The sequence below is a fragment of the Cylas formicarius genome, unplaced genomic scaffold (genome assembly GCF_029955315.1).
Source record: "Cylas formicarius isolate icCylForm1 unplaced genomic scaffold, icCylForm1.1 PGA_scaffold_3__17_contigs__length_32017465, whole genome shotgun sequence".
Taxonomy (NCBI): Eukaryota; Metazoa; Arthropoda; class Insecta; order Coleoptera; family Brentidae; genus Cylas; species Cylas formicarius.
Window position 1 is genome coordinate 31764953 of NW_026844326.1, and position 27221 is coordinate 31792173.

Genomic DNA, 27221 nt, shown 5'->3' on the forward strand with positions numbered 1-27221 from the left:
GTTGGCAGGTCAACGCCTTACCAACCGAGCCATCCTCGGTTCCCAATATATAGTTATTCGTAGCAGTAGATAGAAATCCAATGCTTTCTCGCCCGTACCGTCCCCGCCCCAAAGCCACGAAAAAGCACTTTTAAGTTTTTTTTTGGCGCTGCTTTTAGGCAATTTGCCAGCACATTAGTATTTACTGGAAAAAGTCCGGACAAATAAAATAACACCCAAGGCTGCCGGTGGGAATCGAACCCACAACCTCCGGCATGCTCGAGTTGGCAGGTCAACGCCTTACCAACCGAGCCATCCTCGGTTCACAAGATAAACTTATTCGTAGCACGAAAGAAGAAAAACTTGAGCATGAGCTGGATAGACCATCAAAGGGCCTTTGATAGATGGCTTCTAAAGGCTCTCCAACTATACAAAACAAACCCGATAGTTATAAACATGTTGAAAATCGCAATGACTAGATGGAAAACACACCTAACAATCAACGCGAAGGGAACAATCATGAATGCAGGGACAATCGATATCTGGAGACTCACATCACCTCTCATTTTCTGCAGTGCGCTTTTCCCGCTGTCAAATGAATTGAACAGTACCAATAGAGGATACGTACGTGACGAGAAAAGACGGCCGGTTAACCGCTTTTTTTACATTGACCTAAAATTATATGCAAACAATGACAAAGCACTAGAAGACCTTTTTGTGACTGTCAAAGCGATTTGGTTTGCAGTAAAAACTCAAAATATGAACATTGATAAAGAAACCGAAATCGCAAATCTGGAACAAAACACAAATGTACAGATACCTCGGAATATTGGAAAATACTGGTGAGGAAGGTATAAAAATGAAGGAAACTACAGCAGGGTCAGAAACATCCTAAGAAGCCATCTTACAGGGAAAAACAAATTCATGGTCATTACAGCGCTCGCACAACCAGTCCTCACATACAGTTATGGCATTTTAGACTGGAGAGAGGAGGAAATAACAAGTATAGATCGAAAAACCGGGAAGCTACTGACCATCCATAATCTACATCATCCGACGGCTGAAGTAAATAGACTGCAATTTTTAAAAAATTATATTAATTATTATTTACAATTAAATGGTGGGACCTGGAGAGGACTTTATAATTTTTATTTACAGACCTGATTGACCTTAATCTTCAGCAAAAAGTTTAAACTTTTCGAAGCAACGTAGGTATTTTAAAAAAATGAAAACGAGAATTTTTGAGGAGTATCATAATATCCATGAATATTGTAATTTGAGAATATTAACTAATGAGGGCGAAAGGTCGGAGAAAGGCAGCATACTTACCACTTGACTATTGTAGGGATCGAAAACTACTTAAGGGGAAAATAAAGATGATAGGCTTGTGGAGTTAATAAATTACAACGAAATGGAGAGGTACATTTTCTACAATTTTCCCCGGATCGGGGTACTGAGTTTCCTTAGAGCTGGGTGTTTTTAGGTACAAAACCCTATAAGACAACGTTATGGTATCGTGACACGTGATTTGAAGAGCCATCCACCATATGGTCCTGATTTTTTTCCCATGAATTATGTGGGCCACGATTTTTGACAAAAGAAGAAGCGATTGATGCGATTAATAAGCATGTTTCGGAGGTGGAGGTAGAAGAATGCAAAGGTGTATTGGTGAATATTTTGAGAAACAATATCATAAGTCATATTTGTTGGTAGCTTCCAATTATTTATTACAAATCCTGAAATATCAAAGGTAGACCTCGTATTAATTGGACAGTAGATTAGTTTCAAGACGCTTTCTATAGCCGGAAGCGATCAAGCAGCTACTTAAAGTCATCTGGAATGGAGTTGAACCATTTAGTGATGTTATAGCTGAAAGAACACTGATAGAGGGCAGACGGACAGTGTACAGATAATTATGACGAGTGGTGCGCTGGTGGATCTCAGATACCTTGACTGCTGTTGAAAAAGATACTTTGGCTGTTGCGTTGGAAATTTCCTGATATTATAACAAAACCTTAGGCAATCATTTTGCGGCCTCTGTAGTCTTCCCTGATCTTTGTTGAAGAGGGCCGGTCAGTATACTATATTACAGTAAGATAAAAGGGAAAGAACGAGAGAGTCCCGTGGCCCAAGTTTGATGTCTGCATTAAAAAAACTTTGTATCTATTCTTATTTCACCATTACTTCTCTGAAGTGAACACGACATGTTAAAATCAATATCAAAAAAATAATATCCCAGTTTACGTTTCATTTACGAGATGAGCATGGGAGAAGAAATTTTTGACAGGCAACAATATATTCTCAATACAATATACTCTTTGACTCTGATGCGGCAAATGGCAAACTTGGGAAGACCGAAGTAATGGAATTTGCCGCAGTCCAGAAGTAAAAGGAAGGTTTCCTTTCCTTCATCGCTTACCTTCAACAAGGCGCCAGCTGTACTATGCACTGCAGGAAATCCAGACCGTTCATACATTACCTTTTCCAGCATTTTTGAAATCACTGATAATCAACCTGTTGGCCGAAAACTCGAAGAGACTCAAGCAGGCAACAGAAGTTTTGTGAATAGACTCTCAAAAATGACCAATACTAACCAAAATTACGGACTACAAGAAGAAATAACTAAAATCACGTTTTAATCTTTGCATAAACGCACACTACATCAGGAAATAGCAAACGACTGTCAGGACAAGAAAGGCGGCTGTCAGAACGACCCCCTGGGTCAGATCTTCGACGCGTCGGTTCTTCCGCATCCTGCGTCGCAACCCGTTGAGGTAGCAAATACGCTCTTGCAGGGTTAAAAATTTCAACTTTTGTTCGAAGGTGCCGAGGTCGAGCAAATCCGGACTTTCCATGTCTGGATGACGCGAAACTGGTGGAAATATTGTTTGATTAATTCAAAATCGTCTGACTGTTTATAAATTAAAAAACTTAACGGATCAATAATTTGGACCAGTCTTGACACCTTTCTAAGCGGCAGTAGGTAATAACCACATTGTCCCAACCTCTGGTTTGTTGGTCGTGCAATTCCTTATAAGTGGTAAATAGATGCGGATTTTTCTTTATAAATAATACAGTTTACAGTCCTCCCGATAACCAAGTCCACTAAGAATTCCAATTGCTTTTGAAAATAAAAAAGTGCAAAATATGTAGTCCTTAACACACCAATTTTTGGTCAGTTTCTGAACGACAAAATCTATATGGAAGTCCCACTGAAGTTTTGGGTCAACATAGATGCCGAGAAATCTGGTATTTATTTTATTAAAATTAAAATAAAATTAAAATTAAAAGTACTTAAATTTCGCCTGGAAAAACCCACTCCCTCTGTTTTATCTTTATTTAAAACTAATTTATTAGGACTAAGCCTTTTCCTGGGCGATCCTGGAACTCTGCAACGTGTCTTCGAATGAATACCCAGAAACAGACACAGTGGTGTCATCAGCAAAAAGTGTGTAAGCAGATGTAGGATCCACAAGGAGAAGGTCATTTATTATATACTTTATATATTAAAAATATTAAAAAATAAAATAATGTTCCTAGGTATCTCAAAGGTCATGACTCGCCCGAAATATGGAGAGATTTTTGGACAAGTGGTAAATTTCTTTGGAAAGTTGTGGTGAAGTGTATTTTTTGCTTAATAATCTCCAATGTGAAAATTATGTGTTGGGGAACCAATGGTACTGACGATAGGTAGAAGGGCTAATCTTGATTGTAAATCTCAGAAGAAGCCTTATAAACAGATTTAGATGACGTGGGATCTTTAAGTTGACGATATAATCCATCTCTAAGAGTATCTCGATTCTTTTCCCGATATTCATTTTAGATTTAGGGGTTTGGATTTTTTAAGGATTTTTGCGGTTTTAAATCGAATTTCATTAGCTGTAGAATAAGCTCGACATTTAAAACGATATCGTCTTTTGCGGTAATACGTGGGGCCTTTTGTGAGAACTTACTTTTTATAGGCCGCCGATAAGTAAATCCCGCTTGTTTGAACATGATTAGCCTACGCGTTCGCTGTTTGCGATATCTATTAACGAAAACAAATAAACGACATTGTTTTCGATTATTAGCGGGTACGGGCGGGTCCATCGCGCTCAGTCCGATCCGAATCCCTTCCGCGACGACCTCAGACCATGGAACTCGTAGTGGCCGTGTGCTTTCTGATCATGTGGCACGTCGCGAGGTGAGTATTTACGAGTCGGCAGGGTAAAATTTTCAAACATTAGTGTACAAAATATCCGCCCCAGATGAAAAGTAGATTTTGGCATTAACACCCGGAACTTTATTTATCACTTAGTCTATAGGAACTCTGACTGCCTGGTGGTGAACGTATTGTACAGTATGTCACAATTTAGCGTTTACAGTCGGTCGAGCTAGTCTTCACCACGTCCTAGTCAGAGAATTTGCCTAGAAAACACAGGAATAATTAGTATCCTTGTTGTCTTTTAATGCATCACTCGGGTCAACCCCAGTTGTGTTTTGGTCGACCCCATTAACTTCAGTTTTAAACCATGATTACCATACAACAAATCCGATTGATATTTGCTACATTATCGGGATTCCATTCGAACCCTGATCGACAGTAATCTAATCGCTTCTAACTTTATATCCCAATCGAATATTATCGTCTTAAACCCATTCGGTTACCAGATTCCCAGTTGAAATCATTATTTTTTTAGAAACCCTATCGGTATTCACGGCAACACGTCACGACTCTGACTACCTGGTGGTGAATAGAATTATAAATAGGTTTTTGCTAAGCAAAACCATACATCGGATTGAAAAAAAAATCAAGAAATTAAAACGATAATTAAAGATTGTAAGAATAATTTTTATTTTAAGAGGCATCAGCGGCGTACCATCAAGGTCCGCCGAAATAGACACGCCCGCCACTGGTGAATTAAAAAAATATATGTGCCAAATTTCATTAAAATGTCTTAAATAGTATTACAGATATTAAAAAAATATATTTTATTTGGGACATATGTTCATATGAAGCTTTTTTTTTAAATGGAGATTCAGATATGCTGCGCCATTTAATCGAGATTCCTCAATTGCACATGGTCTAAATATATTTGTTTATTTTCAACACCCTGTAGCATTTCATTCAAAATTTCGTTGTATATATCTTTTTACATCACCAAATAATCTCATATTTGAGGCTACGAAGGGACTCAACATTAGTTTCGCAAAATATGCGAGAACGGTTTTGCTACTTTCGTCAAATTTTTCAAATTTTAAAAAATGTGTGTTTTGTTAGCCTCGCCGTACATTTTACAATAATTTTTAATAAATTATTTCGATTTAACCGCCTCGGACGCAGGGCGTCTAACTCGACCGAATGCCCGGCCCTGGAAGGTCCCCTGGATCACCTCACCCAAGACGAGTTGCTGTCGAAGCTGACAGCCGCCTGCCGGTACGACCGGCTCGTCAAACCGCCCACCGAAGACCCGCTGAGAGTCGAACTCCAAATCAACATCAAGTACATCGAGTCCGTCGACAATCTAGTAAGCGTCGACGTCGTCCTCGAAGCCCCTTAAACTCCCACCACCTCGTTGCAGCAATTCAAGGCCCACGTGCTCGTCCAGATCCGCTTCAGGGATGAGCGATTGCGATACGACCGTCTCTCGCCCAACAGGGCTAACCTCATCGGGCAGGAGACACTGCGCAAGAAGATCTGGGTACCGCACTTAGTCGTCAAGAACGAGAAAAACTCTAACCTGATGGGTCTCGACAAGTAAGACTCCCGTTTCTCTCGCTTTACTGTCGCCCGAGCCGTGTTTTCGCCGCAGGAGCGACATGTCCGTGATCATCTCGCCGAGAGGAGAAATATTTTACACGTACAGGATGACGACCACGTTCTACTGCTGGATGAACCTGCGCAAGTTCCCGTTCGACGTCCAGGTGTGCGAGATCGAGTGGATCAGCTGTGAGTGATAGAGTTCGCATTTTTGTGCACAGATAAATATGTCTAGTTTTTCCATAAAATTTGTCAAATATATGTTTATGTTATGTACTGTAATGTTGGAGAAGTTCTCAAAGAATTCAAAACACATTTTATTAACGATTTTTACAAAAAAGGCCTCACTGATGTCGTCAAAGTAAACACCGATGATCCACTAGCGGATATCCTTACAAAATCACTCGGAAAAGAAAAATTTCAAAAACTGCGCACTCAGATATCGCTAATAACAGTGAACAATAATTAAAATCACAAAATGTGTTTGGCAATTAATAACTTAAATTGTGATTTTGTATATAAGAGTTAAGTTGGCAATGCATATTTTGTATTCTGTGCCTTTTGGTTAAGGTCTGCGATTTACTGACCAAAGAAAAGGGAACAACGTATAATAGAACTGTGGTGTGCACGGTCTTTTTGCAATCACGTTTATTAGTAGAGTTCGGATTTTTATGCACAGAAAATGCTTAAAATATGCGCATAAATATGTCTGGTTCTTTCAAAAAATGTGTCAAATATATGCTGTTTTTCTCCCATCTATAGATTTTTATGCCCTTTTAGTTCTTATTTATTTTGCTTAATTATTTCATTCTAAAACTGGTATATCCAAAAGATTGGGTTGATATTCCTAATAATAAAAAGATGTTTTTTGTATAAAATCCTGACTCTAGTGATAATATTTGGAATGAAATCGGCAAAACTGACCGCCATGTTCTTTAGGGTCGTACAACGAGAGCCACGTAGACCTATCCTGGACGAAAAAGGACCCGTACTTCATTTCGGACAACCTGCACCTCACGGAATTCTCGATGGACGAAAAATGGATCACTAGGGGTTCAGTGCGATCCCCAGTATCGGAGTCCGAGGGTGAGTATAAAAAACATAGGAACTTTCCTCTAGAGGAAGTAAAAATATAAGTTAATACTTTGGTAACAAAAAACATTAAAAAGTCAACATAGAACTAAACTACATGCTTCTGGAAGCTATCAATGCATAAGGGCACCCCGCATCTTTTCGAACCTTCTACTTCTTTTAGGAGCTTCAATAAGGTCCATGACCACAGCTTCGTTGAATTTCGTAATATTAATCTTTCTATTGTTAATTTTTTGGAAAAGATGTGTGCCATCATGCTTTATACTCAGCATCATAACTTCTCTCTTGTCTTTCCACTTAAGTACTAGAGTTTTATCTTCGCATTTCTGTAGGATTAGTATCCACACATTTTGAAACCTTGTTCCTCTGCCTTGGGTTAGCTGCTGCAGCAGCAAAACTGTTTATCTCAAGCACAAATAGATCTATGATTTCATCATCAATAAAATGGTTAAAGAACTCTACAGGACTCTATCCTGTAAGTTTTCTTGTGAAAAATTGGGCGAGAGGTAAATTGTCATCAGGATCTTCTTCAGGGCAGCGAAGTCTCCGTCATCAACTGAAATTTTCCAATTTTTTTTTTTCGGGATTGAGGTTCGGGGCAATATACAGGGTGTCGCCGAAATTTTGAGTAGTAAATTAATGGCCGCAACGGACGTGTACGAGATAGGGCTAGAAAATGATTGGTTGGACTTATGACCTTGTATGGCAATTGTTGTTATATTGCTTATTTAGAAAATATACAGAAACATAATGAAAATATGTCAAGGAATAAGATATATTTTATCCAAAGAAATTTGGAATGATCTGTTCCAGTGCATGCTTGAAATTGAAGGTAATTTTTTTGCAAAAATTCCATAGGCAGCCCTACAAAGTATTGTAATGCTGCAAGTTTTTTAAGCTAACACTCCACACACTTTGTAAAAACAAACCACCCGCAGGCGCGTCGTTGGGAAACTACGAACTTCGATTTAATCTCGCATCAGATTTGTATGAAGTAAAGTAATATTTATTTCGGCAATTATATAATACATTAAAAAAGACATCAAAAAAATTCTTGAACCAGAAGACGCAGAGGAAACGACTAGACAAATTTCGTTCTTGACAATTTTTCAAAAATATACAGGGTGCGCCGTAAATTAAAAAAAAAACTGAAAAATAGGTTCCCGTATCATTTCTAATTTGTGTTTTAGATGTCAGTTTCTTTTACATAACGATGTGGTCCATATAGACAGCTTAAACTTTTGTATTTACGGTTTTTAAATATTGTACGCGGTGTTCGCGATATTCCGTGCAATATTAAAAAACATAATAAGTAAGTAAGACTTGGCAGAGAAGTAGCAGTCTGGACCTGCATTTAGGCTCTTCAAATTGAGATAAATAAAATAGGGCGAAGTATTTTTTTTTAATTTTGAATTTTTTTGTGGTTATTTTGGTATCCAGAAAAACAGCTTTTCCTTCAAAGCCGTTCATCCGATCGTCGGAAAAATTTTACATCCGTAATACGCGGGAGACCCGTTCCTTTCTGAACCGTCGCATTTTTTTAAATTTACCACAAAAAACGCAAACAACACTCTTTCGCCAAAACCCAACCGAATAAACCCAACCTCGAAATGTCAAACTTCCCTATATAAAAAAGGGCAGCCCTCATAGACACCTGGTTTTTACCGTTCGTTGTTTCTTTACGAATTTTGTTGAATCTGATAACTGTTCAGGCAGCAGCTCGAGCGCGCTAGTCTTCCACTTCCGTTTGCGAAGAGAGTCCGGTTACTATATCCTCGAGTACTACTTGCCGTCGGTCCTGCTGGTCATTATGTCGTGGGTGTCGTTTTGGATACAGGCCGACGCGGCCCCCGCGAGGGTCACCCTCGGAACTGCCACGATGCTGTCGCTCATCTCGCTCAACGGCAACGTCTCGAAGAACCTGCCCAAGGTGTCGTACGTCAAGGCGAGCGAGGTTTGGTTCTTCGGCGGCTCGGCGTTCATATTCTGCTCGCTGGCCGAGTTCGCCTTCGTCAACGTCATCTGGAGAAGGAGGTGCGCGCCCCTCGTCGGACTTTAAACACACTAAACTTTCATTCTCGCCGTCACAGGAAAAAAGTGGAGCTGATCAAACAGAGCAGCAAGAATATCCTGAAGGGGGCGCTGTCGCCGAGGCTGGCTCGCAAAGACCTAAGAAAATCCGAGTCGTTCTCGAGCCTGGACAGCAAACACAGTCCCGTGGGACAAGTAAGACCCCCGACGGCAGTTATTCGCCCGTCCATTAACCGGCAGATCTTGTCTAGGGTTCGTCGACGTCGTTGCACGTGCCGGGAGCCCATCCCGAGGAGTCGGGACCTCCGACCCCCGCGTGGACGGAGATGACGCCTCACGAGATCGCGATCTGGATCGACCGGCGTTCCCGGGTAGTCTTCCCGGCCGCGTTCCTCGTCTGCAACCTGATATACTGGTCGCTGATTTGCATCTTGTAAATAACGGTAGAGTTGCGCAATAAAAACTTTAGAAAGGTTCGGAGTATTTCAAAATTGACCAGAATATTCTTGGGCACGGGTTATAAAGGGAACAAACACTTACTTTTTACAAGACTTCCGGATTCCTCCTGCGTCGGTTTTTGCTGAGTAGAAATTGCTGACGTTTCGCCAATCAACCTCAACGGAAGCTCTGAAGAAGCCAACAATCAGCTTGGCGAAACGTCAGCAATTTCGACTCAGCAAAAACCGACGCAGGAGGAATCCAGAAGTTTTGTAAAAAGTATTACAGCAGCCTGTGGAAGTTTCTTTGAAAAGGAACAAACACTTGTTACATTGAAGAAAGAGTTCTTCATCTACTAACTCTTACGTTAATTCTGAAGAGAGAAAGCGGGTCTCTCGAATATGCTTATTTCTACTTTTATCATTTGTAGTTGGCTGCAGAGCTCCTAAAAAATAAGATCTCTACCGCCGACAGTATTCCGGTGTCGTTACTTAGGAAGACGGTTTCTACAGGAATTTAACATGAGTGGCGTTAATAACTTTTAAAACGTTTAAAAACTTCAGTTGCATGTACTTCGCCCCTAATTTTCATATCATTATCATATATCATTATCATATATCATTATCATATATCATTATCATATATCATTATCATATATCATTATCATATATCATTATCATATATCATATGCCATATATCCAAAAGATATCCGCTACAAGATGTCCAAAAGTTTTGAATTTTACCTTTCCTGCTTTGGTAGTTTTCCATTAAAAAAAAACATTACTCCCTTACATTTTGATGGGGTTTTATCATATAATTTTTTTTCGGAAATAAAAGTGGCAGTAGGAAAAAAGTACAATTTTATTTTACAAAATAAAGTTATACATGTTCTCATTACACTCAAAAAATGGACGGAATATAACGGAATATGTCAATAGCTCGCGTTGGATGGGCGTGCGGTTTGTGCGATTCTGTCCTCGCTGATCGCTCTCCTCATTGTGCTGAAGGAAAACGATTCAAACGACGTTTCGACGTTTGCGATTCACTCACCGGGCGGAATCTCTGGACCTGGTGGGCAATCGTATCGGCGGACTTGGTGGCAATGGAGGCAACTTTTGGACCACTCCAGGACGGGTCACCGGATGACCCATGACCCGATCGACGCCGGTGTCTCGCGTCGACGTTTCTTCGCCCGACTCCGACGACGACGGCGGCGACGCGCTCGCCACAGAGTCCCGCGAGCGTCGAAACGTCGGGTCGCTATAACTGTAAAACTTTGAGTAGAAGGAATCAAATGAACCCAAGCCAAAGTTTTACATAGACAGAAGAGATCGATTGAGTCGAAGGGAAAACTTTACATAGTCAGAAAATATTAGATGAGCCCAAGCCAAAGTCTTACATAGATAGAAGGCAGCAAGTGAGCCCAAGTTAAAACTGTACATAGCCAAAAAGCATCAGATGAGTCCAAGCTAAAACGTTACAAAGTCCGAAAGCATCAAATGAGCCCAAGCTAAAACTTTAAATAGCCAAAAAGTATCAGATGAGTCCAAGCCAAAGTTTTACGTAGCCGAAAGACATCAAACAAGTCAAATCATCATCAAAGCATCAAATAAGGCAAAGCTAACACTTTACATAGCCGAAAAGCATCGGATGAGCCAAAAAAAAAAAGGTTTACATAGTCAGAAAGCATCGAGCGAGCCCAAGTTAGAAGTTTACATAGCCAAACAGCATCAGATGAGCCCAAGCTAAAACTTTACAAAGCCCGAAACCATCAAATGAGTCCAAGCTAGAAGTTTACATAGCCAAACAGCCCAAGCTAAAACTTTACCTAGCCCGAAAGCATCAAATGAGCCCAAGTCTAAGTTTTACGTAGCCAGAAGTCATCAAGTGAGCCCATGCGAAAACTTTACATAGCCAAAAAGCATCCAAAGTTTTAGATAGCCCGAAGGTGAGTCCAAGCGAACACTTTACATAGTCAGAAAGCATCAGATGAGCCCAAACCAAAGCTTTACATAGCTAGAAGGTATCATGTGACAACAAGTTAAAATTTTACATAGTCAGAAAGCATCAGATGAGCCGAAGCCAAAGCTTTACATAGCCAGAAGGAGTCGAGTGAGTCCAAGCCTAAGCTTTTCGTAGCCAGAAGGCAGCAGTCAAATTGTAATCGGCCCCGTGTGGTGGATAATCACATCAGCTAGAGTAACCGAATCGGCTGCGGACCCTTGTGAAAGAAATATTAATGCGAGAGAGTACACTGTGCAAAAAATCCAAAAATAAGCTCTGTCGCGACGACGTCGTTGCCATTTTTTTTATTTAAAGCAATAATCGCACTCAACATACAGGAAGACATAATCATAATTGTTTGTATGTTTTGCACTCACATCTTGCTGATGGGCGGCAACTTTTCCGCTTCGACGGTCGCTGCGGTGCCGGGCCTGAAATCCGTATAAGTCGACGCGTGTATCTCCTGCTGGTACACCCTGTAGAGTTCCTCCAGGTCGGGTGTCAGTTTGATTTTGTGGCCTTCGATCAGCTGCCGTTGCCTCGTGATGATCTCCTCCGAGAGTTGGCGCTGTCTCGTGTACCTCAGGATGAGCAGGTCGCGACGTTTGAGCTCGTGCTGGCGCACCAACCGTTCCGACTGCAGCGCCATCTTGTCGGCTTCGAGTTCGTGGACGCGACATATCAACGCCAGGATCTCCCTCTCGTCGTCCGAGGACAGCAGCGACGGAAGTTTCTGGAAGTTGCGAGAGTAAACGCGAACGACTTACGACGTTTCGCGCGATTACGTCTTCCAACGCGACCCCCTTCTGTCTGCACGCCTCCAGCTTCTGCTCGATGTGACCCCGAAGCTCCGCCCAGCGGTCCTGCTCGCGCTCGATATCCGCGAGCTCCCCCCACGCCTGCTGGATGGCCGCGTCGTCTTCGGAGTCCTCCGGGTCGGACCACGCGTCCTCTTCGTTCCCCGCCGACCGAAAGCCGTCCGCCGTAGTCAACATCCGCCGCCTGCACGCGAAGAACTCAACCAAAAGTCCCCCGCTAGCATCAACTAGGCGCACCTGAGGGTCTGCCGCGTCTTAGCCCGGCTGAAGCCCGTCCCGTTCTTGTACAGTTTATTGTTCTTCGACTCCCAGTGCGAGATGATCAGGTGCTGGCGTTCCGCTTCCGTGCCGAGGCCTAGGAGATGCGCGTCGACCTCCATCAGTTTCCTGCGCAGCTTCATCTGCGTCTTGAACGTTTCGACGATCTGCTCGCGCAGCGACCTCACCTCTCGGCCGCGTTCTTCCGCGTTCAGACGACCTTCTTCCACGTCGCCCGACCTCGGACGATCCTCTTGCATTTTGCTCTGGAGTCTGTACGAAAACGGTGCGTCAGAAGGAACCGATTTCGGATAAAACCGCACCTGGAGATCTCGGCCCGTAGCTCGTTGACGACGGTTTGGTACTGCGTGACCTGGTACGAAACGTCCAGCACGTTCCTCTCCACCTTGGTCGATATGCTGTTCGCCCTGTCGGCGTAAACGAGGGTGTTTCGGGTCTCTTCCCTCTGGCCGGCGGCGGGACTGACGTGCGCTATCATCACAGTGCGACAGTTGCCGCTCAGCGCGTCCTTCAGCAACCTGGTGAGCTTCGAGTCGCGGTAATTGACGTAACGGGCGCCACCCGCGAGCGCGTTGATGCAGTTGCCGAGCGCGAGCAACGAGCGGTTAATGTGAGCCCCCTCCTGCAGCCTCTTGCCCCGGTTTTTGGTTTTGCGCGCCCGTTCCGAGCCGGCCAGGTCGATCATGAACAGCCTGCCCTGCCGCAGGCGCATCTTCAGGTGGTCGTTCTTCGTCACGGAGACGGCGTGCCTAATCTCATTGTGTTTTTCGAAAACTTCGTTCTGAAATAATGTAATTACCTCACGATGACGCTCAGGAGGGCGTGGCTACGCGACGAGGTTCGGTTCGTGGCGGTCGGCTCGACGGTCCTCGCCCTGTTGCCCTTTTGCAGCAGCATCATGACCTGTAGATCAAAAATAGATTGCCATTCAATCCAAGGTTCATTAAAGTATAAGAAAAAAATGTGAGGCGACTTTGAAGACTGAGGCAGTACTAAAAATTTCCTAGTGATAATAACGAAACTACGTCTACATGTCGACCACATTAAATTTATTTCAATACCAAACAACATAGTACGAGAAAGTTTTGCGTTTAGTATCTCATTGATTTGAAAAGTTGGTAAACACAAAAGTTGAAAATAATCGAATCGACATATAAAACGTGAATATTTTTTTTTTAATTTTTTAAATATGGTTTTGAATTGTCCAACTTGTTTATTAATAATAATATATGTACACCTAAACCAATTAGTTTTTCCAATATTTTAATTTTTCTAAAAAAAATACTAGTTTTCGCTCGTATTTAACGTTAACGTTATTCGAAGATGACATTAGAGATATGGGTAACCGAATTTGAATTACATTCTACCGGGTATTCAAAATAAACGAATGTCATTATCAAATTTTTAGACAGCTGAGTAAATAAATTCATAAAATTAATTGTGGTCCCAGTAAATAATAAAAAGTATGTATTTTACACCAGGAACTTCTAAACCGTGATTTTGAACAAAAGATAGGCTTCTGCGCCGTTATAAATGAAGTAATGGAGGCCGATCCAAATTTTTTATCTAAATTAATGTTTTCCGATGAAGCTACCCTTCGCAATAATGTCAAAAAAATCTGCTATTATTGAACAGTTAAGCCATTTTGGTTACCGGAAGTGAAAAACCAAAACCATTGGCCAGTTAATGTGTAGTGGGCAATAAAACACTTTAAAGCAAGTGGAGCGTATTTTTTTCTCGAACCACTTCAGTCCGGGAATTTTCAAATAATCATTATTAGATTTCCTCATGTGTTTATGTGAATGACACCGCTTTTGCTAAGAAACGTCCAAGGTAATATACGAAAAAGACCAACTTGTGTATCCAAGTAGAAGAACGTATTTTTTGAACATTCATTGCGCCATTATAGTAATTCAAAATAATATAACTTAATTTGTAGTAATAGACATTTAATATTGTTCACTGTTTGTGCGAATTTAAAATTTTGCAGTTATTGGGTTGTTCGGAAAGTCATTTCGTTTTTTTTGGGGAACATGAAAGACAGTTTTCGTATAATGAATAAATATTTTATTAAATTATATATTGGCCATTCTGGTCCAACACCTTTTGTCATCTTTCTGGCAGTAACACATTTCCCCTCTCATAAAAGTTTTGGTCCTTGCTGGCAAAAAACTGGTTCAGGTGGTTTTTGACATCTTCATTTGAGGTAAAGGTTTTGCCATCCAAAAAATTTTGCAGGGACCGGAACAAATAGTAGTCGGAAGGCGCCAGATCTGGAGAATATGGTGGATATTGCAGTACGTCCCATTCAAGCTGTAAAAGTTTTTGGCGAGTGACCAAACTTGTGTGAGGTCTCGCATTATCCTGGTGGAACACTACACCCTTCCAGTTGATTAATTCGAGCCTCTTCTCTTTAAGTGAATCATTCAATTTGTCCAGCTGATGACAATAGACTTCTGAATTAATCGCTGTATTGTCCGGCAAAAGCTCAAAAAAAAACGATTCCTTTGACATCCCACCAAACGGAGAGCATCACCTTTTTTTGGTGAATGTTGGCTTTCGACACGCTTTGAGCCGGTTCATCTTTTCTGCTCCATGACCTCTTGCGTTTAACATTGTTGTATACAACCCATTTTTCGTCCCCAGTAATAATCCGCTTCAAAAATGGATCATTTTCTTGACGTTTGAGGAGCGAATCACACACGTCAACGCGACGACACAAATTTCGCTCCGTAAGGACATGGGGCACCCACACATCGAGCTTCGAGGTTAAGCCCATGCCTTTCAAATGGCCATAAACAGTCGAATCCGACAAATTTAATCTCCCACCGATCTCTCGTGTGGTTATTCGCCGATTTGCATTTATCGCATCTTTGTCAGCTTCGACCGGCCTTCCAGACCGTGGTGCATCTTCGACATCAAAATTGCCGGATCGAAATTTTGCAAACCAGTTCTGGCACTGGCGTACTGTTACTACGCCTTCTCCATACACATCCGTCAATTTTTTTCTCGCTTGGACAGCATTTTTACCTTTTCTGAAGTAAAAAAGTAAAATATGACGAAAATGCTGCTTATTGCTCTCCATATTTAAAAGGTCACCGACCAAAAACTACTGCGTAGAATTAATAGAACTTTTTCACACACAAGCCTTGCGATATCAGCTCTCAAGACATATAATGGTTATGCGGCTTAAGTGTGAAGTTGGTTTCGAAAAAACGTAATTAAGTCCTCTGACGGGAAAAAACGAAATGACTTTCCGAACAACCTTATATTTTCACGACCAACAAATGCTGACCAATATAAACGGGTAAATGTTAAGCGGTAATGAGGCTTAGAATCCTCTCGCACGCTCTACTGACCGCACGCATCCGACATGCCTGCAGATGCTCTTCCGTCGAAACCGTCTTCCCAAGTAACAACACCGAAGGGGCTTTGTTGGAGATATTGTCGGCGGCGGAGGTCATTACGGATATTGAATATAGAACGGGGTTCGTGCACGCGAGGCGACAACGTCAATTAAGGTAATTTCGGACGGACAGGCAATCGCGCTAATTGCAACTCGATACTAATCGAATCCGTAAATAAGTAACGTTTAATACAGGAATAGGTTTTTTCCTGCCAAGGACTAAGGGATCATTAGCGGGCCACAGAAACCGGTTGCTTCGAATTTTTACGTATTTAAAAAAAAAATGCGGTGACGTCACAAGCTCACCTCGTCCGTGCTGGTGGTGGATATCTCCGACAGACCCGCCACCTGAATGTTGCCGCCCCTGGAGTCCTCCCTCAACTCGAGGTATCCCGACGACGGATTCAGCAGGTCCCGGATCTGCTCGTTGTAGATTTCCAAATACGACATCGTCACCTAAAACGTTTAACAAATAGTTATTCCGGCCTGTGAAAATTTTTAATTATTAACTACGAAAAAAATTGCATCTTAGTAAAAATAATTTTGCACGAGAATATTTTCAATAAATTTCAATAAGAAAAAGAGAACTTTTTATGATGGATGAAAATAAAATTGCTATTTGAAAGGTCGTTGGTTAAATACCTTCCTCACAACTTCTCCATAGTTGCTTCGTAAGTTCCATTATAACTTAAATAACAAAGAAGCTGGGAAACCTTTCTTTAAGGGTAAAGGTAAAGTCTTCAGACAGAAATTATGACTTTCATTCTAGTGCCAAAACGTCTATTCTGTTATCGCCAGCAATAAATTGTTTCAGAAATACCTATTTCTAAATAATTAGAAAATAATCAGATTAAAACGCAGTTTTAGGCCACACGTGATCCGGTGCTTTGGAGAAAACTCGGTTTCTTGGGGGTCCTGCTATCTGAAGAACTGACGATCACCACCATACCACAAGCTCATATGTCTTGAACGAATATTTTAGGTTAGGAAAGAGATATCCAGATACGGTTTTCATGGGATTTTTTGTAAAAAAGCTATTGAAATCAGTGACGCCCTTTTAATTCTTTACAAAAGTGTTCCTCTTTCCGTAAAGAGAAAGGGAAAAAAAGGTTTGCTTAATGATGGAGGTTGCGCCCCCTGCCGAGAATTTAAAAAACTAAAAAATTACACTATTTTATGTCGGTCACTTTTGTGATCGTGTTTCGAAAAAATCGTTGCAGTTTTTTTATAACAGTCCATACCGGTTTTGGTTATGAGCATTTCAGAATGTATTCGTTAAAAATCAACATTAATTTGTTGTGACTCTTTATAAACTTTTGCGAGATGTCGCGAAGATATAATCGGTATTCACAGGTAATTATTTTGAACACCGCTATTTTTCAATTGGTGATGAAGACGTCTCAGACTTCAGTTCTGAAGACAGTGAAGGGGAGTATTTTTTTTATTTTTATTTAATGTTAGTTATAATATTAAAATTAAATTGAAATAATTTTGATAAAAATGGATAACTGGCATCATTTTATTGCATTGCAAACAAGAAATAAAAAAAGGTTAAGGAATTTATACTAGTAAAGCATTGTGACCTTACATGCAAGGAAATTTTAGTTTTTAAGGTTATAAAATCTTTTCGGATCAGCTCTGGTACATCCAAATTGCTCAAATATAAATAATATAAGAAATGAGTCATTTGAAGCCAGCGTGACGTCAGGTATATATATAAAATGAAGCATGTAAATCTATTTCATTCGAAAACCATCACAAACCTCAAAATCGATAAAGTAACACACATTATTGTTCCCTTGTCAACACCACCGTCCGATGTTATTCCACGTCCCTGAGTGACGGTGCAAATAGCTTTTTCCGATAAAGCGAACTGCTTCCTGGGGTATCCAACTTCGTCCCCTCACCTTTTGTTTTAAGAACCGCGAAAGGCTACATTTTTTTTTAATACAACTACTTTCCGCCGGGAACGACATTGGCATTCAATCGGGCACAATGAACCCCTCAACCTTTTGTTCCGCCCTTAACTTTCAGGTAAGGGCCCCCATACACGTCGCGAAAATTAATGATGCCGGGGTTCATTCATCGTCCCACGCGCGCTATCAAAATCGGGCGATTACCGTATAGTCGTCCCCGTTGTCCTTGACGGCCTGGAAGAGGTCGTTGAGGGCGCGGACCATGATACCCGGCTCCGACCTGTCGCCCACCATGGTGTGCGTTTTGCCCGCCCCCGTAGGACCATACGCGAACACCGTCGCGTTGTACCTGTCGGAAAAGGACGGGACTTTTAGTTAACGACCGCCGCACAGCGGAACGACCTTACGGAAACAGAGGTGTTTTACTTGAAACTGGAAAAGAAAAAATAAAAACAAATGCATAGTTGCTTTACATTATTTAAACCATATACAGGGCAAAACAAAATTTTGTGAAAATAAACATTGGTAAAATTTCTAAAATGAAAAAAATTAGAAGTAGAAAACAAATATATGCTCAACTTTTGCTAATTCCATAGCCGTCTTGGTAGCAGATCGAAGCAGACAAATGTGTGAAAGTATTAGGTAATCAACAAAAATATTTACTAAAGTCAACATTTTACACTAAATTTTTTTATATCTTGCCTTTCGTTGACATTTCATTTAAATAGTAGTAAAACTTGTAATTAGACACACTTGTAGCCAAAACTGAATGCATAAAGATATATCCATTACCCCAAAATCACAACGAAATGAAAATAAATGGACTTCTCTCTAAATAATCGTGTGAATTTAATTCTAAAAATATAAAGAACATTTTTGTGGTCTATACTAAGCCGTTCCTCTGTGCGCAGGGCCTTGGGCTACAATTACCCGCCGATCACGTCCTTTACCAGGCCACCGGTAGTCACGTCGTACACTTGGTCCTGAGTAGATTCCTCGCCAAAAACCACGTCGAACGTGTACTGCCTGTCCGTACCGCGTTTTTGTCTCAGCACGTCCACCTTGTCCGCCTCTTCCAGGACGACCGTCTGAAAGCGAACCCACCCTGTTTAATGCACCTCGAAACGGCCCTGTCCCGCCCAGCAGTAGTAATGGGTGTTTTTTTTCGATGTATAGAACTTTAAGTTGGCATTAATGTTCAAGATGGCGACCGATTTAACAGCTGTCAAGTGATTTATTCTCAGTTTCATGATGAATTGCCAAACCACGCCTGAACAACGCTTGCAAATAGTGCAATTTTATTTCGAAAATAATGGTTCTGTGCGGAATACGTATCGCGCACTACGTTTATTTTATCGTCGACAAAATCGTCCATCAGCAGTTAATTCGATTAACCGGGGAACGTTTTCGCACCACGTTTACTCTTATTGATAACTCGGATCCCTGAGACGCCGTACGGTGCGTACAGAAGCAGCTATTGCTGCTGTAGAGCGTAGCATTGAGGAAGACCCGAATGAGTTCATCCGCCATCGAGCACAGGAATTGAATCTGTGTCCATCCACTTTATGAAAGATTTTGCGGAAGGATCTTGGTTTACGTGCTTACAAAATCCAACTCGTGCAAGAATTGAAGCCAAACGATCATGAAGCAAGGCGTAGATTCGTCGAATGGGCCCAAAACGAGATTGCCGTTGTTCCCGATTGTCATAAGCGAATTTTGTTTAGCGATGAAGCGCACTTTTGGTTGAACGGCTACGTCAACAAACAAAACTGCCGCATTTGGAGCGAAACTAATCCTCAAGTGTATGTCGAAACACCGTTACATCCAGAAAAACTGACTGTTTGGTGCGCTTTATGGGCTGGTGGAATCATTGCTCCGTACTTCTTCAAAAACGATGATGGCCAGAACGTTACAGTCAATGGTGATCGGTATAGAGCGATGATTACTAACTCTTTCATTCCTGAATTGAATAACTATGATGTCCAGGAGACGGCGCAACATGTCACACAGCTCGTGCCACAATCGATTTATTGAAATACACCGCCTAATTTCACGTTTTGGACTTGTGAATTGGCCTCCAAGATCTTGTGATTTAACACCGCTAGACTACTTTCTGTGGGGCTATGTAAAGTCATTGGTCTATGCGGATAAGCCACAAACCATTTGGAAGACAACATTCGCCGTATTATTGCCGATATACGGTCACAAATGTTGGAAAAAGTCATCGAAAATTGGACGTCCAGATTGGTCTACATCCGCGCCAGCCGTGGCGGTCATATGCCCGAATGCATATTTAAAATGTAATGCCACAATATTATCTTTCGAATAAATAAAATTCATGTCAATCGAATAATCCATCGTTGTTTTATTGCAACTCAAAGTTCTATACATCGAAAAAAACACCCCTTAGTGGTGAGGGGATTCTGTGACACGACGATCTTTAAATTAGGACGTGTGGTCAATACGTTATGGTATTGCATTGATTGAGAATTGATTGAATAATTCCATCATTCGCACTCTTAAACTCACGTTGAAATTGTTGAAGATAGTAAAAAAATATCTTCACACAAGTACTCTTTTTGATACAATACTTAAGTTCAAAACCTATATGGGATTATAGGTTATAATTTCCAGTTTAGAGGAAGAAAGTTGTTTGGTGAGGAACGAATTATTTTTTGTCTTTGTGTGTCTTGTCGTGCTTGCTTTTGTCCGCAATTATGGAGGTTTGTTCCCGACGGCAATAAAACTTAGACCCGGTTGGTAATAAAGGACAGAACATTAGGGACGCACTCTCAAAGGTATTGGTAATAACATATTTTTTTTACTTTTTACAAAACTTCTGGATTCCTCCTGCGTCGGTTTTTGCTGAGTCGAACATGCTGACGTTTCGCCAATCATCCTGTCGGCTTCTTCAGAGCTTGACTGAGGGTGGCGGAGCTAAATGAGAGGCATAAACGCCGTCTCGGATGACTGATTCCCATATTGGTGACAGGTAGAGACCTGAGTCGCGGTTAAGATTGTTACGGTGTATATAGATTTCTATAGATTCTCGGATTTTTCGTCGGTAGAAGGTTTCTCTAATGTATTCTTTGTCGCATATGCATGGAATGCTGTAAACTCCTGACATCTTAAATGGACTTTTATCTTTGACGGACCGAAGATGTTGAGAGAGAAAATCTACTACGGTTTCTTGACCATGAGGCCAAATAACAAAAGTATCATCGACGTAGCGTTTCAATAATTTTGGTTTTAGATGAAAGGTGTTGAGAGAATTCTTCTCAATGGCTTCCGTAAATATATTCGCGATGATTGGTGATAGTGGAGAACCCACAGAACAAACGTCGGGAATAGCTATGAAATGAATACAGCGTGTATCAAAGCACGTTTCTTCAAGATAAATTATGGATCTGCTGTCTAATCCACATCTTTTAATTTTTTGAAGGTAATTAAATCTCCAAGTGCGTAATTTGTGCTACTTGCCTTTTGCCTATCTTGCGGTACTCAAATCCCATTTTACAACCAACTCTATGGAGGTTGGCAAGGCTTATATTTGTATTGGTGTGATCGATGTGATAAAGACATAATATTTTCCTTCTTGTTAGGTCCTAATAACTATTGTATATACGGTGAGTACATGTAGTCAACCACAATTTTTGACAACTTGTTTGTTATATTGTTATATTTTCGCTAAATAACAGTAAAAACGATTATTCAGCCCTCAAGAAATATATCAGAAAGTAAGAAGTATACCTAATCCACCCCTGCCTTGTCATTGAAATAAGAATATTTTTTTTGTTAATGGCTTTACCTAATAACCATAGGTAATAATATCGGTAAAGTTTTGTTGAAGATTAAGATTGAAACAGAGTATACAGGAATTGTCTAATCAATAAAACACCTTTGTTGTTACTATTATTATTATGCCGGTACCCGATACGCCGAGAAGAAATAACTTTTTTCCCAAGTTTATTGCTATTATTAGCTCATTTATTTATTTACTCATGATATTTTGACTTATGGATATTTTTTTTTTGCTACATTAAGTTAGCAGTTCGGCTGCCCTTCGTGAAGTGAAAAATATAGACGTTTTTTATTTGTTATTATTACAAGTGTTCACTATTATTATTAATTAACAATCATATCTTCGAATATTTGTATACGCTAGTAATTTAAATGCCCCTGTAGAATGCACCTCGAGACGGCCCTGTCTCGCTCAGTAGTAGTAGTAGTAGTAAGGCGATTCTGTGACACGACGTAAAAATGACGTGATCTCTATCAACAGTTTTAAACGATTAATAATTATCAATCTGATCTTCGTATATGTGTGTGCTCCCGTAATTTAACTGCCGTTTTTCACCCAAACAAAACGGTCGCGTGACATTTTTCCCTCGGGACCGGAGTCGGAGCTTTAAATGGTCCGGGAAATGATTTATGCCACATAATGGGCGACCGCGTGCGAGTACGGAAGCGTAATCGATATTTTTAATGGGCAGCCGCATAAGGAAACAAACTATCAAAACGTTAGTCGGAGTCGTTAGTTAAGTGAGCTTTTCTGGGAGACTTTTCGCCGAGATGAGTTCCGGATAACGTAGCGGATATTTACAGCGCCGCCATCGCGCCTTGTTCGAGATATTCAAATGAGTTTTAAGAACACGCGAAATCAATTTATAAATAGTGCCCCGCGTTCAACGCGTCATATCCGCTAGGTGTGCTAGTTTACATGAAAACCATTTTTCTGAAAATTTCCAAGTGGAATGGTAGCATAAATAAAACTGTCAAGTTCTGAAGAAGTCAACAGAATGATAGCAACATTGCACAAATATTGCAGCTCTGGGTCTGCTGGAATTCACAGCGGTAAACAAGACCGAGGATATTGTTACGTTTGGATAGAAGGAGAAGCTGATCGAGGGTCTCAAGAAGTGGGATCATGTCACAGTCAACCATACATTTCTTCAGACGCGAAACAACCATTTTATTCTGTGGCTGTGAATTGAAATCATTCCAACTTATACGGCTGATGGCTATATTGATTTGATTTCAAAAAAATATTGTAAGCAGACGACAAATCTAAAAAGGAGAAAAAAGAAACTGGCTACATATTAAATCGATTAAATTACAAAAGAATTACCCGATCATAATCTTAGTTAATCTTTCACATCTCTAGTGCCTTCGTGGCCAAATGCTAAACCAATCTCTGAAGAGAAACTTGAGAACTTAAACGAAATGATGCAACTTACACCGAGAGACGCTCTGCCTTTTTATCATATAGTTAGATGAAGATGGATTCGTTCGTTGGATATGTTGAAGCAGAGTAGATGCTTAAGTTATCTAATTTTATATTTTTTCTTCATTATTCTTTAATTAGAAATATAAGAATGTAAGAGGTTAGCGCCAAAATTTCCCGGACTGACATAGATGCAGCTCCAGTATCACGATAAAACTTTCTCTTCTTTTAAATATATATCTTAGTAGGCTGCGAAAAAAAAATTGAAGTCTTGCGCCAAATAGTTTTTTATTGACAGCATTTCAAACAAGGCGTGTCGCAAATAACGCAAATTGAGTATAGAGCAGTCATAAAGTTTTTAACAAAAGAAGGGTTAACACCTAAAATTATTAAAGAAAGGCTGGATCGTGTGTACGGCCAAAGTTCGTTTCCGCATGGGGCAAGAGTCCCTTGAAGATGTTTCAAGAACTGGTCGACCAGAGGAGGTCATAACGGAAGATATTGTTGCGATTGTGGAAGAGGTGGTACTGAGTGATCGACGTTTAAAGGTCAAAGAAATTTCAGAAATTACTAAGCTTTCTGATACAAGTGTTCGTCGAATCCTGCATGATCATTTAGGTATGCAAGATGGGTTCCTAAAAGCCTTTCGGCTATTCAAAAACAACGCCATGTCGAGTGTGAGCGGTCTTATTTGAAATTCTGTGGGTCGAAACCGAAGCCTGTGATAGAAACTATTGTGACGCGAGATGAAACTATGGTTCCCTATTATGACCCTCTATCGAAAAAAGAATCAATGGAGTGGCGTCGTAAGGCTGAAGCACCTCCAAAAAAATTCAGAGTCTGCCAGTCAACAAAAAAGGTGATGGCCACGATCTTTTGGAAGGAATTCTTTTGATGGATGTTAAAGAAACAAATACCACTGTCAATGGTAAATATTACGCAACATCAATGCATAAATTGCGAGACTGCATACGTGTAAAACGTCGAGGAAAACTGACCAGAGGCGTGCGTCGTTTGCACGATAATGCACCTGTCCATTTTATTTATTCTATTGCACAAAAAATACTTCCAAACAGGAAATTTTCTCAAGACATTACAATCATTTAATCTGAGGTCACAGTATTTTTCTTGCCTTGACATGTATCTATGACAGCTATTATATTATTATTATCATATTATATTATTATTATTATATTAATATTATCGTAGCAAACGATATAAACTCCTTTCTTATACTGCTTTGTTGGACTCTTTTATTTAGTTTTAGTTAGTTTTAGTGATAGTAAGTGACGTCATAGCGTCTAGATGGAGGGTGGGAATGGATGTTTTCAAATACCTCGAGCAGCGTATATGATAGACGAAAACCGTAAATACAAAAATCGTAGCACTTGATGCGGGCTATAGTACTATTTAAACCAAATAGCCATATTTTTTACGCATTTTGATTTAAGGCTAATGATTTACTCTAGAAAGGAACAATTTTCAGGGTCTCTTGGATTTCTGATTTGAAAAAATTAGTACATAATCGGGTTCATAGTTTTCTGGCAGCCAAACAAGCACAATTTTTTTCAAAAAAAACACCCTGTACAATATGTGCAGTGCATTTGCAGTTTCAGTGGGTTCCATTAGGGAACCAACAGAAGAAAATCGCCAAGTTCCGATCGCGGCCATTTCCTACAGGCTTACGCGTTTCTTGGACTAAAGGGGTCCAAATTGCAACGACTTAGCACAAAACGTTCCAAAGTTATTCGCATTTAAATGAGAGAACACAAAACGGAGAGAACAAACACTCAAAATATTTTAAGTTTCGTTTCCAAGCGTGCGTACTTTCGAAAGTGATAAGTTCAAAGTATTGTGGCAAACGCAGCTATTATGCTGAAACATGTAAAACCAAGGATCGATCGGCGATCGATCAACCGACCATAAAATACGCATGTGCGTTCTGTCATCGGTCGAGTTATGTGATAACTGGAACGTAAAAGTACTCTGTGCCGAGATGAGTCACGGACAGGAATTGTTTTCTGTGAACCTTAACCCTTTTCATATGCGTGACGAGTGGATTTTTGTTCGTCTGGGTGCCGTGGAAGAAGCGATTACCAAGTGTTGCGCGTTTACCTTCTTGCTGACGGCGTAGAGGACGCGATGCGACTCGTCAGCTCTCAGCGGGCGTATCCTGACCGCCACCATGAGCCTCTCTTCCGTGCTTTTGGCCGGCGGACGCGGCGTGTCGCTCCCGGAACTGGACGGAGTTTCCGGACTCATGTTGCCGCTAGTTTTATCGCCACCTCGAACGACTTTGAACCACGATCGGGCATAGTGTCGCTCCCGCGGCGATCTTCTCGCGTGTGCTACGTCGGAGACGCGCGCGGGCGGCAAGTTCCGCCGCGACGGCGTCGTCGCGGCGGTGGGGGACCGTCGACGCGTTTCATTTGCCCCAATTATTTTCCACTTATCGTGTTTGCGCCGCGGAATAAAGGCCGCGGGGTCGGGAGGCGCCAGTTTTCTGTTAAGAACGCTTGTCGTGACGCGAGGCTGGTCCGTGATGTTACAGACCGGAAATCGGCTTAAACGCGTCGCGTCGCAGGCGGCCGTGCATAATTGACGAGGCCGTCAAGCGGAATGTACACACGGGACGGCGGCGCCATGAAAATTTTATCTTCGCGTGACCCGCGGCCGACCTCGATACAATTATTCGGACAACGGAACATAGGTAAAGGGTAGGGTTGGGAAATAAAACAGCCGCGTAGACGCAAACGTCATTTCGATTTATTCGAACTTTCGCCGTCGGCGGCGACATCCGGCGGCAGGTAGCCGAAGTTCATCCGCAGCTGTTCGTAAAATATAAACAGCAAGATCGTCGTCGGCACGATCCTAATGGACGACGGCGTGAATCCCAAGTAAAATGCGAAGAAGCCCTGTCGCGCGGTCTTTCTGAAACGTCACGTAACCGAGAAAATTGTCCCCGAAAAGGTACCCGCGGAATAGCGGCGACATTAATCGGCAGGTTTCCTGGCTCCGCGGCCAGAGATAAAAAGAAGAAGTAGATGTTTAACTTAGCCCATTTTTTCACAACACAATACTTATTTCACAAAAAACAAATAAAATTGAAAAATGTGTTTTTAATTGTTTAATGTTCAATTTTTATGTTTATTATGTATGTGCGGGAAGATAAAAAGCGACGAATAAAAAGAATAAAAGCATGCAGAAGAGGCGTAGGGAATAATTCTACTAAGAACACAAACATCCACGTTTGTGAAGATCGAGTTAGGTGAACTTGTTACTTTACCAACAATTTTGTTTAGATATAGGGAAATAACAATCTAATAAAAGTATTAGTTAGGTACCCATTATTTATACTTAATAAATATTTGATGTATGTTATTTTTTGTTTCATATTAAGCCAACGCTTATTTTTGGAAGAGATTTGCAACCAGGAAAATTTCAAAACAAGCGATTTTTTAAAATTTCCAGAATTTACAAAACCACGTAACCACGTGTTTTATTGATGCTGTTGCAGAAATAAAAATAAATATGCAGTTCTTAGGCTGCACATTGTCTTTCTTCGTTCCCAAAATTACTTTGTTGGACACAAAAACTTCAGCAAAGACAAGGAGTCTAATGGGTATGTATATCAAACGAGTCTATCTTGACAAAATGACGGAAATTAATCAGATTGAATGAAAAATCTCAAGTAATTTTTTAAGACTCTCAAGCTCGTAATTATTGTAGTAGATTTAGCAACAATCTACTGAAACCACAGCTAAACTTGCTTTGGTTTTATACTGTGTATCCCAGACGTCATGGATCAAATTTTATTTCTTGTTTTTTTTGTTTATTTTACGTCGTTTGTATTCTTGTTTGATTTTTTTGTTTTTTATACTTTATTTCTGTATTTGAATGTTATTAGATTCAATCTTATCTTGTATCATAAAAAAACATTCTTCCGTGTGCCATTGGGAACTTAAATTAGCAGGAAAGTGGTTTCTTTGGACGGACTTTCTGCCCCTAGGTTCTATGGTTGATTGGAAATATACTTTATACTGTTTGTGAAAACTGTTTTATCTAAATTTTTAAATAAATTAATCTAATCGATAAGATTTTTTATCGGCCCTTATACAGGAAAATATCAGCACCATGCTAGTTATGTAATTATGTACATTACGTAAAAGTTTCAATGCATTTTCATAAAGTGTAGGCCAAGTTTTCGCTTGCCAGAATTCCCGCATTTTTTTTTCCGGTAAAATTTAGTTTACACCCCCATCGCGTTCGAAGCACGGTAAAAGCAGTGTGTTCT

The 27221-nt window shown here is 40.7% G+C and overlaps 2 protein-coding genes across 3 annotated transcripts; one reads left to right on the forward strand and one right to left on the reverse strand.

The window, feature by feature from the left end:
* The first annotated feature begins 4055 nt into the window (after positions 1 to 4055).
* LOC132699540 (pH-sensitive chloride channel 2) lies at positions 4056 to 9310 on the forward strand. The gene is made up of 8 exons (XM_060666319.1): positions 4056 to 4162; positions 5303 to 5486; positions 5541 to 5716; positions 5772 to 5908; positions 6659 to 6805; positions 8524 to 8845; positions 8902 to 9037; positions 9094 to 9310. The coding sequence occupies exons 1-8, from the start codon at positions 4113 to 4115 to the stop codon at positions 9277 to 9279; spliced, it is 1338 nt and encodes a 445-aa protein (XP_060522302.1). The 5' UTR covers positions 4056 to 4112; the 3' UTR covers positions 9280 to 9310.
* Positions 9311 to 10161: 851 nt separating this feature from the next.
* Positions 10162 to 26739, reverse strand: LOC132699141 (kinesin-like protein KIF19). 2 transcript variants are annotated; one of them, XM_060665673.1, is made up of 11 exons: positions 25043 to 26739; positions 18634 to 18791; positions 17908 to 18052; positions 16094 to 16243; positions 13181 to 13284; positions 12684 to 13130; positions 12340 to 12633; positions 12070 to 12286; positions 11662 to 12017; positions 10331 to 10546; positions 10162 to 10281 (listed from the first exon to the last, which is right to left on the reverse strand). In XM_060665673.1, the coding sequence occupies exons 1-11, from the start codon at positions 25187 to 25189 to the stop codon at positions 10212 to 10214; spliced, it is 2304 nt and encodes a 767-aa protein (XP_060521656.1). In that variant the 5' UTR covers positions 25190 to 26739; the 3' UTR covers positions 10162 to 10211. The 2 variants fall into 2 exon arrangements, with proteins under 2 accessions (XP_060521656.1, XP_060521657.1); XM_060665674.1 differs by lacking the exon at positions 25043 to 26739 and having other exon boundaries at positions 18654 to 18787.
* Positions 26740 to 27221: the final 482 nt, after the last annotated feature.